General features: G+C 38.3%; 2 protein-coding genes across 4 annotated transcripts in view; one reads left to right on the top strand and one right to left on the bottom strand.

Annotated features, from left to right (window-relative positions):
* Positions 1-13,990, top strand: part of CCNDBP1 (cyclin D1 binding protein 1) — a 77,788-nt gene that overhangs the window by 46,021 nt on the left and 17,777 nt on the right. Inside the window, exon 11 of one of the 3 annotated variants that reach the window (XM_061441889.1) lies at positions 3,286-3,344. The exons of the other annotated variants lie outside the window; for them this stretch is intronic. Within the exon in view, the coding sequence (XP_061297873.1) occupies positions 3,286-3,310 (25 nt within the window). The 3' untranslated portion in view covers positions 3,311-3,344. Of the gene's footprint in view, positions 1-3,285; positions 3,345-13,990 lie in introns of those variants that run through there. 3 annotated transcript variants of the gene reach the window in all.
* On the bottom strand, positions 479-13,115 carry LOC133262578 (protein-glutamine gamma-glutamyltransferase 6-like). Its single transcript, XM_061441886.1, has 13 exons — positions 12,995-13,115; positions 11,730-11,903; positions 11,301-11,540; positions 8,801-8,919; positions 7,756-7,884; positions 7,415-7,595; positions 7,000-7,135; positions 5,726-5,829; positions 5,384-5,626; positions 3,683-4,000; positions 2,918-3,081; positions 2,053-2,177; positions 479-968 (listed from the first exon to the last, which is right to left on the bottom strand). The coding sequence occupies exons 1-13, from the start codon at positions 12,999-13,001 to the stop codon at positions 818-820; spliced, it is 2,091 nt and encodes a 696-aa protein (XP_061297870.1). The 5' UTR covers positions 13,002-13,115; the 3' UTR covers positions 479-817.

Raw genomic sequence — 13,990 nt, 5'->3', positions numbered from 1 at the left:
AATGAGTTACATTGGGAAGGTTTGAAGACAAATTTGTTCCTTCTCTTCAGTGACCTTACGCTGATGGGCAGAAAGTGTTAGTTACCTTCTGTTGCTGAATTTCCAGATTAATGCAAGGGTCTCCCCTTGTGTTTAATGGTGCTTGGGACTCTGCCACATTACACAGGAATTAAGTTACCTACTTGAATGTGTATATGTGTGGTCTGCTCTGGGACAGTCCTATGCCCACAGGTTACAGAAATATTGTTGTCATGGACCCCAAACATTACTTTTCCCAGTCTTTGTAGGCTTTTTTTCTCCCCATTCAGAGAGTTCATAGGTGTCACAAAATACAGAAATTAGATTTTCTACTTCTTTAGGTAAGAAGCTTGAGAAATGAAGGGAAAAGCATCATCCTCAATCTTGTGATTTCTCATAATATTTCTATGGAATGTACAATTCATTACAAAAGAATACAGTTCTAGGGGTAGATTTATTTATTGCTGAGAATTAGAATGTGCTTGAAAAGAGACTGTATTAATAATCTGATGGAAAAGTCAAAACAAGGAGCTTAACACAATGACATTTGATAAAACAGTGAAACTATTTCTATAGAAAGGGACTTCAATTTTCTAGACAAGAAGACAAAAAAAAGCCAACAAACCCCAAACAATTAGAGACTACAGAATTAAGCACTGTGAAAGCAGGAGACTTGATTCTATTGCAGTGTAAGAGGTCACCAACTTTTGTGGTAAGTTCCTTGCTGTTATTACTGTCCCTGTATAGAGGAAGATGTCTTGCCAGGTTAATGCTGAAACAGGAGATTGATTCCAATGCATTATGCAGGTGCTACCGCAATGGTTACAAATCCCTTCACATGTGAAAATTTGTCACAGGAGAAGTCTACTTGCAGCTGTAAGGGCCCAGTCCTGCGAGGTGTGAATTCAAAATAAATTTTTGATCTCTCTCTTGGTGCCAGTGGTGCCAGACTGGAGAAAAAAAAAGAAAGAAAAATCAATTAATTCAGGCTTGCATTGCCATACCGTGAGATTCCCAAGAAGCAGAAGTGCATGATAATGGGGGCACCTACAGTTACTTGACTCCCAGCCTTGGGTTTTGAGAATTACTTAGGGTTTGAGCCTCTGTAAAGACCAGGAAATGAGAGAAGATAGTACTGTCTTCATTTACTCTTAAATAGCCTGGTGGAAATGAGCAGCACTATGTCATGCCTTGTTAGGGCTGGGTACGAGTTTGGATAGTCAACACAAACTGAGAACAGGAAAACTCTCATGTCAAAGGTCAGCACTCTGTCCAATGCCTGCTTGGTTTGTATCCATTTTGGCAATAATATGATTTTTTCTAATGACTGGGGTTCTTCGTTTTGTCTCCTCTTGGCCTAAATTGGTTGTCTTTCACTGGAATAGTGTTTTCTGTATATTTTTATGGAATATGTCCAAATATTTACAGAGTCGCAGCAAGTCAGGCTGTTTTATAATAAATCCCTAGGAAATATGAGCTGCTCAGCACTGAATTAATCTGAAAGCAGGAGAGTCCAGAAGAAAAGAAAAAAGTAGTAGAGTATTTTGCTCTTAGGTTTTTTTTCTCCTACTTTAAAGGAGAACAGAGCAACTTCTTTTTTGGGCTGAAACAAGGGGAGCTATGGCAGTGTGTTACTTGTTTGCTTTAACTCAGACTTATTTTTGTAGTGCTATGGTACTGTATATAAAAATAGAACCACAAAGCCAAGTTGTAGAAAAAAAAAAGAGAAACAAAAGAATTTGACATATAGAATCGTAGAATCAACTAATTTGGAAAAGACTTTGACATGCCCATTTTCTTGTCCATGAAAGAAGAATGCTAGCAAGTTTTAGTTGTTAAACAAGTTCCGACTTAGAAAAGTTAAAACATGATTGAAGAATCATAGTATCTCGATATATATTTGGTAGCATTTTTATTTTCATAAATAGAAAATATGAAAAAGACAATTCAACTATTTTTTTTTCTGACTGAGGAACCTAGACATGCTGTTGGTCATGGTCAGAGCACTGAGTGAATGTTACAGTTTTCACTTACTGTATCTTGACCTGTTGATTCATCAAAGTCACTAGCAGTACACAGCGGTTCACAGGTTCAGGAAGGGGATTGGCGTATGAGATCTCTAGAGAAACAGCTTTGTTCACTACAACCCGCCGAGGAATCTAAATGGCAAAGACACATTTCTAATCATTCACTGTTTCACACTTTTTTTGGAGTCAGGCTTCAGTCAGACTGCAAGCAGAACATCTCTCATATTTGAGGCTGAATGAGATATTGGTAGGAGCTCTGAAATTTAACTAACAACTGGTACTCCTTTCTCAGTACTTGAAGCTGGACTTGGGTTAGCTAAACAGTGCTGTCAAGCTGTATGCAATATTTTGTGCACTAGTTCAGTAAATGGTCTTGACTATGTGGACACATCTCATTAAACCTGTCTGCTGTTTGGGTTGTTAAGTGGCTTTTTTATTTTTTTATTTTTTTATTTTCGCACATCATTGATTAGGGTTAAAGCATTAAAACAATATAAACTGTCCCTAACATAGATTAGAATTAAGGGTTTAAGTCTATATTTTGTGAGCAGGCAAAGTTGTTCAAAGGCAACACAAGCACTTGCCAATAACTAGAATACAGATGAAATGAAAACAAGTTTTGTGAACATGTGACTGGGAAAGAAAGAAGGTAACAGAGCTGTTCAGAAGAACAGGGAGCAGATTCAGCCAAAGAAATTGCTCACTTGCATGCTTACTTTCTCAATTTAAGCAGGCAGAACTTTAGAGCAACGTCTGAAATTGCAGCCTAAAATAATGCATTTATCCCCACATTCTCATCTTAACATCTGAGCTCCAGAAACACTCTTTAGTTCTTTCTGTCTGTTCAGGGCATCAGAAAGAGAATTGTTTACCTTAATGATAATGTTTGTGTCCTCTAAAATGATTGTCTTCTCCACCAGCAGCTTTACCCCATGCATGTGGATAACTTCACATAAAGCAGTAACTTGGATCCTTTTGTCGGTAGTCAGATATTTTCCATAATAAGAATAAGGGATCTTTAATCGGATATGTTTCCCTGGAATTTGGACATGTATTTAGGAATCATTACGTTCTCAAAGAATGCTAAAGAAAAGATTGTTACTGGGAGGGTGGTGGTGGTCTTGAAATTACTGAAGAGAACAGAATATAAGAGAGCTGAGTCTGTATTTCTTCCATGTGAGACTGGTGGTGTATTTCCCTGTTCTAGTGATCCTTTTCTTAATCCATTTGACCCCTACAGTTTTGAATGGAGGATTTTATCCTGAAACCAGGGAGATCTACTCATCTGCATTTCACTGGATTCTTATCTCTTCGTATTTCTTGAAATTAGAGGTATAATCATTTTTATCTATTCCATCCTTATAACCTATTTGTTATTTGTATACAATATATATGTTAGCTATAATGTAAATGTAGCCTTCTATATAACATCTCAAGAGACCTTCCGTTCCTGGTTGAACTAGTTAAAGTTTTCTGAGTAAAAAATGTCTTATGAAATGTGCTCATAAAAATACTGTTAAGAGATGGAACAAGCAGATGCATTACAAGGTTGATACGGATATTGCTGTTTCTTCCTTCTAGTTAACTTCATGTAGCTAAGAGAGCTCTATTGGCTCCTTAGGGACATTAAAAGTTACCTTGTTTAGAACCAAGATCCACAGAAGTGGTTGCCTTCAGGATCTCTGCCACTGCTCTCCTTGTGTACAGGATGGCTGACGCATTCATGTCCACCTTCACGGTCTTGTGGTCAAAAGATAGGTTACTGAGAATTAAGATCAGGGTAATGTCTTTGCCAAATACTGGAGGTTCAGCCAGCTTGAATTTCCCAGAGATCCCAGGGTTTCTAATATTCTCTGAGGGCCTTTCATCTGGAGATTCTCTGTGTCTTTCTGTGATGTTTGGCCCAAATATCTTGGCCAAGGCCTTTTTATAAATTCGTCTTTCCTCAGGAGAACCTGGTCAAAGGAAAGAACCAAGTAAAATTCATACTTCTGTTGCTATTGCTCCTTCTCTGTAGAAAGTCTTTCAGAATGATACATGGTGTCAGTTCTGCATCACACAGAAATATTGCAATACCTAAAAGTTCCCCATGCTTTTATTAGGCCTCTGATCAGGTTTTTCACAAGAGAATAATAAACATACTGTACTAAGGTGAATAAGTCACTAAAATAAAATAAATGCATTTGTATTTGTTTAGGATGCAGGATTCCTTTTTCTTTGGTCAGAACATACAGTAATGTGGCGTTACTTTGCTAATCTGATGATGATCAGTCTCTGTATTAAATATGGTTGCACTAAAACCTTGAGGAGTGAAGTATTGAAATATGGCCACTGATTCTGGATGGCAAATATTAAAAAATGTTAAATATATCTTCCTTCTTTTTTTTTCCATTTTTTTAAGACTTTGAGCCACGGACATTAAGCAGACTAATATATGAATTCTGTAACCCTGAATTTAAAAAAAAGATGGAAAGACATAAGTACAAGATTTTGAGGGAAGATAAAAATATTCCTGCAAACGTATGGCTATGCAGTTCTTAAACTTTGTTGCATTTTTTTCTGAAGTACAGATGAGTGGCACTTCGTCTTTTGCCATCTCCTAGTATTTTGTTTCCAGAATCCAATAATGTGGAGGCCAAGTCCAGCAGGAGTGCAAACACATAACTGATTGGCAAGGTGATGACTGGAAGTCAGAGCAGGAGCACAAGAGAGCCTAACTTGGTGAATTTATGCAGGCAGAAATGGAGATCGGTCGCTTCTTTTGGGAGTGGGATGTAATGGGGTCTTCAGAAGGAAACATGAGGAATTGGAATAGACACATCAACAGTTACTTGCAGAGAAAGACTGAGCATGGGGTTTACTGGGAGGTGGATGTCTAGGACTGGAGTTTAAGATTTTAGGTTGGTGGCTTGGTTGTTGCCCTGCTTCATCTGCCAGATATGGCAGTAACCTAGTATTTATTGTTCTGTAACTTCCCATACTGCACACCTGCGGTTCATGATACACAATGGACTCAGCTTTAAGGCTTTTTGGTCTGACAGCTTGAGGGTTTGTCTGCCTTGGGTAGTAAAATGTATTTTATAGCCCTGTTTTGTGTATATATTACATTTTATACTTCTCTGTAAGGGACTAAATTATATTTTGTATTGTGTCTTAATAAGGACACTACTAAATACACAAACCCAGAAATATAATACCCATTGTATTAAGAAAGTTCTCTGAAAACAAGGGCAGGAATATTTTCTGAAGGAAGAGGAGAAATAATCAAACAAAACTGGTTACCCATCCTAGCCTAGCACCAATAATTCAGTAGGAGATACTTGTGATAATTCTTTTACCTTCTGGATATTTGTAACTATAGGTGACATCCACACGGGAGTTGCTGCCCACAGCTTTGGTGCTGATAAACCTGCCAATTATTTCAGTATCACAATAAACTCTTTTCTTAGTTCCATCTTTGTATACAATCCATCTGTTGCAATCAGCATTCACCTCCGTATACACAAATAATGTGTCATAATCCAAGTCTACATCACCTTCTTTGATGGCTCTCACAGATGCAGGACCACACTGAAATAATCCTAAAACATGGGGGAAAAGAAATAAAAAATTCAAATTTCATTAGTCGTGCTCAGTTTGAAGACAAAATGTTAAGTCATGATGAGAACTTCTCCTGCTACCTTTACTTTGTTCTTGTGGAGTCGCATCCAAAACCTGCCACCCATTGTATGATGTTCCCAGGTCTGGGCGAATGAACCAGCTTTCGTTCCAGACATGATAATCCCTGGAGACAAAGAACAGTGTCTAGAAAGCACAGTACTATAGAGGCCTACAAATTTCCAGTTTGAAAAGAGTAAGGATTTTTTTATTTTAAATTCTGTAAGGTCTGACAGAAGCTGTCTTGTTACAGCGACTTACTGCCGCCTTCAAAGGATAGGTTTACTGGCTGCTTTTGAGGTGTAGACCTCAGGACAGGGAAGGAGAGAATATAGATGTTTGCAGCTTGCTTTGGGAGCAATACGAACTATAAGTGAAAGATTTAAGTTGTGGATATATGGAGCTGTATGAAGACAGGCTGAGAAAGTTGGGGCTGTTCAGCTTGGAGAAGAGAAGGCTGCGTGGAGACCTCAGAGCAGTCTTCCAATATCTGAAGGGCCTACAGGGATGCTGGCGAAGGACTCTTCTTTAGGGACTGTAGTGATACAGCAAGGAGTAACAGGTTAAAACTTAAACAGGGGAAGTTTAGGTTAAATATAAGGAAGAAATTCTTCTCTGTGAGGGTCGTGAGGCACTGGAATGGGTTGCCCAAGGAAGCTGTGAATGCTGCAGCCCTGGCAGTGTTCAAGGCCAGGTTGGATGGAGTCTTGGATGACATGGTTTAGTGGGAGGTGTCCCTGCCCATGGCAGGGGGGTTGCAACTAGATGATCTTGAGGTCCTTTCTAACCCTAACTATTCTATGATTCTATATACTTAGTGATTTGGTTTAGTTACCTTCAAATATGGGAAATGCTCTGTTTAAACAGAAACTCAAAATAACTATACTGAGTGAGATAAAGTCCAAATAATCTATCTATAGTGGTGATGAGAGGTAGTTATGACAGCAGTAAACCAGTTCAGAGCATGAAAGGTGCACAGCTGCATTATTATGAACAGACCGGTTAGGTGTCAGTAATTAAAAGAGCCTTGACAATAGGTATATTGTCAATGGAAACATACTTTTAAAGAAAATTGCAATTTTTGGAGATCAGAGATTGAAAAAAATTGGGCTAGTTGTTGGAATTGTTATCTCAAAACCATGAAGAATGTTTTCTTTCCAAATGGGTGTATTAATTTAAAAAAAAAATTTATTCAGGCACCTCTCAGTTGCTTTTGTACTGCTGGTGTTCATATTTGTAAGTCCCTTAAATCCTCTCTCTAATTACTGGTGATATAAAAAAAAATAATCATATTTACCATGTGGAATCCTTGCCGATATTAAGACTCTTTCCAGAGCTGTCATAGTACTTATCAATGCTCAGGTTTCTGTCCACATCATGGGCAGAGTTAAAATTTGAAACCAAACGAGTAGGAATCCCCAAGCACCTTAGAACTGAAATATATTAAAAAATAATACAAAAAATAAAACTACAAAAAAAAACCCAAACAAACAACTCCCAAGCAACACAAACCACACACACACGGAGCTTTAGTTTAATGATTGCATATATCTGAGAAACAAAGTTAAGTGTCTAGATATTTTGCGATTCTTCAGCATTTGCAGTCTTCAGAGCACTGTTGCTCTTGTAGAATTAATTGCTTTGTAGTGTTGATAAAACCAGAGGTCAGAAATGCCTCCATTTCACCACAGTGCTCTTTTCTTAAAGCTTACCTGTACACATGACACCTGCAAAAACCCAGCACTGGCCATACTGAACAGGCTTGTAGTTGTCCTGACGCCATTTCTGGAGGATTACCACACTACCATCCCATCTGGATGGATTCTCATCTGAGTGGAAACTTCCTTGCCACTTTCCCAGGAGAACTCCATTATCATTATCGTTTCCATTGATCTAAAAATAGGCCAATGGACAGAATGCACAAAATCAATTGTGTGTAATGCACCATATGTAGTTAATTATGTTGTTTAAGGTGCGGGTGACTGGGTTTCGGTGGTCTAACTAATGCTTTCTGCTTAAACGTGTAATTCAGATTAAGTTGTCCATTTCTTACCATAGAACTGATTACTCGGCCTACATATTTAGGATCTCCTCTTCGGGATACATCAATGGCTGGGTCCTGACGATAGTACAGGCTCAGATCAAGCATGGTGAGACAGATGTTCAGAAGATGATCTTGAAACTGTGATCAAATAAGATAATTTTTTAAAGAAAATATTTTTACAAAGAGAATTAGAGGAAATTCTACTGCAGTTCTTGGCCAAAGAAGTGCTAAATGCAGTGTTCAAGGCCAGGTTGGACAGGGCGTTGTGTGACATGGTCTACTGTGAGGTGTCCCTGCCAGTGGCAGGGGGGTCAGAACTAGATGATCTTAAGGTCCTTTCCAACCCAAACCATTCTATGATTCTTCCTTTCTAAGATATTCCAGCCCAAAGGTGAAAGAGACAGTGAGGCACAGTGTGCAATTTGCAGTGTGATACTGGCTAAAGACATAGCTAACTATTTAAAGCCAAAATCTGACAGGATGCCTCCTGCCGTCAGAAGAAATCACTAAAGGAAAACTAAAACTGCCCAGCTTATTCTCATTGAAGTTATTAGATTCTCTTGAGTTGCATCCGTGGAAACATTCAAGGTCAAGCTGGATGGGGCTTTGAGCAGTATGATCTGGTTGAAGATGTCCCTGCCTATTGCACAGAGGTCAGACTAAATTATCTTTAAAGGTCCTTTCCAACCCAAATCATTCTATGATTCTATGTCAGTGTCTGTTCTAGCCCATTGTTACAGCATTACAAAAATAGTGAGTGTGTTGGAGGCACACAGGTATGTTGTCATTTGTGGTGCTTTGGTCCCAGATGAGGTCCGTGCTTATACCATGAGCTTCAAGCACATGTAGAAGCCAGTCCTAGCTTCAGTGCTGTGTTAAGTCACCACTCACATGAAAGTCCTGTCAGGCACACAGTGAGCAAACCATAAGCAAGGCTGGCCAGGTTTGTTCAGTCTCCATATAGATAGGCATGCCAATTACAGAGGCAAGTAATGATAAAAGAAAATGCTATTGGAGATGGAATAGGAGCCTAAATGAATTCCTTATGGCTCACCTGCCCATAGTACCATCCTCTTGCTTCAATGTACTTTGCATTACCCACGAAGATTATTCCATTTTCATTTAGGACATATTCTTGTCTCTCGTTTTCATTATCCATGTAGACATCATCACCTGAAACCCAAGTTGGACATGCTTTTACACTTAAAACTGAGAATACTAACAGCCTTTCAAAAACATTTGAATCTTGATTTAGCAAGGGGGAAAACTGCTATTTGGAAAATGTATTGTTACAGCTCCCTGAACATGTACAGCTCAGTGAAAAGGCCTGCTATTGTATATGGCTGGGGGGAAGAGGGATTCCACATTAAATGAATGTAACTTTTTCCCTAATTCTATTATAGTCTTTGTTATCTAAATATCTCCTATCTGTATGTTGTATTTTTGTGAGGAAGATGAAGAAAAGTCCAGGCTAGTTCACTGGATATATCTGCCTTCTCAGGGTAGTTATAATTAACATAGACATTTGAAAAGAATCACACAGATGACATTTCTCTCTCTTTTCCTGTTATGTTTGTCTTGTTCTAAGATTCCTAAATGAAAATGTCTCCTTGCTTAATCCAAAGTGCTATTGAGAATGTTATTAGGATAGTCTGTTCACCACTCACTTTGATTTTTATTGTTACTCGTTGGTTCCCTAATCTATGGCACAACATGTAGCTGCTATGAAAGCAGATATTTAGGTTTTGATCACTCTTTAGGTAGCAATGCCTACTTAGCTCAGTGTTTCATAATGTTAAAAATTATTTTCTAAAAGCTTCAGGATTTCAGGAAATGCATACTAAAACCAGCTTTTCGTGAGTCAATTTTTTTACCTTCCCTTCCTGCAAATATATAGATTGTATAATTTATTTTAAAAATGTCACATTATATAAAGTCTGTTTTTGTGGTGGCTGTCCACACTTTGTTGTTTTTTTTTTTAAATAATGTCATTATTTATTCCCAATCTTTTGAGCCAGCACAGGCCTGGAGAACTGTGTGCAGTTGCAGGTGCTGCATGTCAATGTGTGAATCAGTTGGAAAGAGAAGAGCACTGAGAATGCTCAGTAATCCTGAAAATACTACTTATGAAGAAAATAACTTATAAATTAACTCAATTATTAAGGTAGAAAAAAAAAGGGGATGAGGAATGGGGCACGGTAATCAATTCCAGAAATTCTTGTGAAGAGGATGAGGCAGAAAGGGGAGAAAATCTGTTCTTCTTGTCTATCATATGTAGGATGACAAGTTTTATGCTGACATCAAAGCAAAAAAATTTGGTTGGTTAGTAGGAAAAAATTCTTGTGGAAAGGCTAGTGTTTAATTGGAATGAATTGCCAGGGGAGGTACTGGAGCTTCCCTAATGGCTGACCCTTAAGAAGGAATTAAAGATCTGTCAGGAATTACCTAAGTGCTAAATAGAGCATGGATAACTTCGTAAGATCCTTCTAGCCCCATGAGTTTATGATTCTGAGCAATCTAAATGTCCTTCAGTAATCACTTGAAGAATATTTTTTTTTCTGAAGTTCATATGCTCTCAATTATAATGTTCTAGAGCCAGTACTTTGAACAAGCTTTTCAGGAGCTGTCAAATATTTCAGTCCTTGCCTGCAGTGTGGTTTCCATCTGAAGTTACATGGAAGTTGCACCACAAGTGATCTTTCAAGGGGTTCTGGGAAGGTTTTTCCCAAAAGACTGTCTATGCAGAGACAGTCTGAGTTTCCTGAGCATAGTTCTATAATTATTTCTATCTTTAAGACAGGCTGAGCTAAGTAGCAGCTTTTTTCATCTTGGCTCTTGATATATTTGTTAGGGGCCCTTGGCAAACATAGAGTCATGGAAGAAAACAGTGGATGATTGTGGTTACATTTCTTTTATAAGCTGTTTAGTCACTTGGTTGTCTAAGAGCTCCTGTAACTCGTGGTATATTTTAAGGCTAATCTAGGTTTCTAGACGATTGCATGTTTGCAAAAATTTGTGGTTAGGAATTTGCATTTCCTCTGTATTATGCTAAGGCTGCAGGAAAAAAAAACCAACCAACCAACCAACCAGCAGCAAGAGATATCCCTTTTCAACCCATGATGAAAGACCTGGGAAATGTCAATCTTCCTCACATTAGCCCTCTATCAGTTCTTACAGTTAGTTCAGCTGTTGTCTTTGCAGTTAACATCTGTAAGAACAGTCTTGTTTTGATTTAGGTGCAAGTCAAGGATGTTGCTGAGAAGTTCATTAATTTACAAAAGTATGTCACCCCTCATCTACAGAAAAGTGATCTGCTCTAGTCCTGAAGTAAGAGTCTCTGATATCACCCCATATAGCACATCTCTCTATGATAAAAGGGAGAGGGGAGGTGCAGCAATAGCTTTTTAAAGTAGTAAAACCAGATCTCTGAACAGATAGCTGAGATTGCTGCCACTGGTGACCCAAAGAGAGGCAGCTTGAGGCAGCAAGCTCAGTGTGCAGATATGAAAGCAAATAGGTTAGTTGTGTTCAAGAGCAAGGGCCCTGGTACCTACCTGGGCACCAAGGGTTGAAGAGTAACACAAACTGCCCCAGAAATCTGGAGAAGATCTTGTTCCCTGAGGTTACGTGGAGGATGAGATTGTATCGTCCAATGACAGCATTGGCTGGGCTGGATATTGTAAAGTTCATATAACCAGCCTCACTGGGTCCTTGGACAGCACTCCAGCCACTCACCCCCACCTCAGAGAGGTTAAATACAGCCTTTGTACGATGAGATTCTGAGGGGGATGGTCCTGCCAGAAATAAGGGGTAATTGGTTTCCATTCCATTGTGCAGTTTCAATATTAATGAGCACATTAGCCAGGGGAAAGCATTAAAAATACATCAGGAAAAATTGTATCTCTAAATAGTATAAGTGGAGAAGTACAAGGGGTAAAGATTACAGTTCTGTGAGAATATGGATCAAGCTAGGGGAGTATTACCTATTTCAGTGACAAATGCTAGGCTCTCTCCGTTCTGCTTTGGTCTGTTGAAGTACAGAGTAATAGTGAAGGCTTGTCCTCGCCTCACAGTCAACTCAGTGTTGGCATATCTGTCAGTATGGTGTGCGCTTGCATTTACTGATGGCTGCCAGCTGATATGTGTTGGTGTCAAATCTATAAAACAAAAGAAGAGATGAAGATTCTTCCAAGTCAGTTTTATTAATGCTACTATCGTAAATGCAGTGAGGTTGGAAGGAGAGGGGACAGAATGGGGGGACATGACCACCACCATTTTAAAAGGAATTTAAAAGAAAACAGTAACAACAAAACAAAACAAAACAAAAAAGTGGGTTAGAAAGGCTGAATTAAGGCCTATGGCACCATGCACTTTTATGGTAGGGATCCTCAAACAAGTTCTAAGTCTGTCTCATACCATATAGCATTGCAGTGAAATACTACATCAGATCTGAAACAATATTGCTGCATATTAAACTACAATTTATACATAATCTTTGAGGAAGAAGTCAAAGTAACATTTAACTTATGGGAAAAAAAAGTGCCATAATTAAATTCAAGGAAGAATCATTTTTTTTCTTTGTAGTCTAAGACACGCAAAGAAGTAATGTGAGCAAGCATTGATGGACTGAAAAAAAGAATCTTTAACATGACGCACTTGGGAGAATGAACTGCAGTAGGCTGCTGCTTTCCCTGCAAAGCAACATTTTAAAAATTGATTTCAAAATGTTTGTTTCATCATTAAACAAGAGAGAACTCTGCTTGGCAATTGCCCGGTTCAATAGTCATCTTCATTTTCAACTTTAAAAAGCAGATACACTGTTATTACCACTTTTCTTTGGTAGAGTTTTAGTGCATCTTTGAATTCCCATCTGTTGACTCCATGCTCACAGCTCCATTTGGATGGAGCTAATTTTGTTAATACAAAGCATAACCCATCTCTGAAATACCATTTAAAAAATAAAGGGTTTAGATGGAGTTCTGCATGGTTCCTTCTGAAGTAATGGGAATTTCTTTTCTCTCCTTCCCCCCCCCCCCAATATCCTCTGCTTAGCTCAAAAATTATTCTCTAACAGGTCTTACTATTATAAGAACAATAGAACATTGAAAATTAAGCACAAGAACAAATAACGTTATGAAATATCCTTCAGATAAGAGATCTGAGCAGATACCTACAGGGCATGTATCTTTTGGAAACAGTCCTGAATAAAGTACCTGCTGAAGGGGAGCAGATGACATGCAGAACTCACCTGCCATTCCCTTAGCTTATGAGAATTGCATACAACTTCTACTTTGTTCTTCAAGGATGTCCAAGTCACGTTAATCATAAAAAAAACCAAAAGACCAACAACCAGCAATCTTTTTTTGCTGTCAGCTGAAATTTGAGAGAAGGGAGAGGTACTTAGTTGTTATTAATACCTGTAGACTTGTCAAATGGATTAACTAGTTCCTATAATATATGTATGCCTAATGCCAATGTTCCTACTCAATGTGGGTGTAATTACGGGAGGAGATACCAAATTATTTACTCAGAGGAAATGCGGTCTCATTAATTCCAAGACAAGAAGAACTTCCTACAAAGGATAATAGGTGTGCCATGAATAAGTTATCTTTAAGGATGAGGAAATGGGGAGTGTGGTGGGACATAAAAGCCATACGAAGGAAAAAGGAACATTTCCTGATTACTTAACTTCCAGATTGCTTAATGTCACTTCTGGTTTTGCTAAGCAGCTGTGAGTTGGTTTTAGAAGGTTTTTTTGGGTCTCAAATTATCTCCAACTGCCTCCTGCTTTATGTGAAATTATAAACTCTCAACAGAAACAAATGTCTGTTTACCTGTTACACTGGTCAGCTCCATACTACTCTTTCAGCAGAAGTTTTATTTCAAAAAGAACCCCCAAACTATTAAGCATGAGTAGTTTTTAATCAGTACAAACTCTAAGCCTGTCTAGCTTCACAACTGTGAACTTATTTCTGTACCCTTGCTTAAGATACAGATAATAAAGTAGCATTGTTGTGGCAAGGAATATTTAGCTGTTTAAGATCATGCAGCTGCACTGATTATTTTTTAGCACTCAGTAAAGACTTAAATAAGTCTGAATTTCAAGTTTGAAAGAAAAAACAACTAAACAAAACCCCCACAAACTGGAAGAGCAGCAGCCATTCAGCTCCAACAGCTGTTTCTAAGGTTGATTTAAAAAGAAACAAAAAACCAAAAATCTTCTTGCGCCTTTTTGAGGAGCACT

The sequence above is a fragment of the Pezoporus flaviventris genome, unplaced genomic scaffold (assembly GCF_033815535.1).
Source record: "Pezoporus flaviventris isolate CSIRO_AGI_PZ_B2104156 unplaced genomic scaffold, CSIRO_AGI_Pfla_v1 ptg000213l, whole genome shotgun sequence".
Lineage (NCBI taxonomy): Eukaryota > Metazoa > Chordata > Aves > Psittaciformes > Psittacidae > Pezoporus > Pezoporus flaviventris.
Note: the sequence above shows the minus strand (reverse complement) of the source record. Positions and strands in the feature narration are given on the sequence as shown.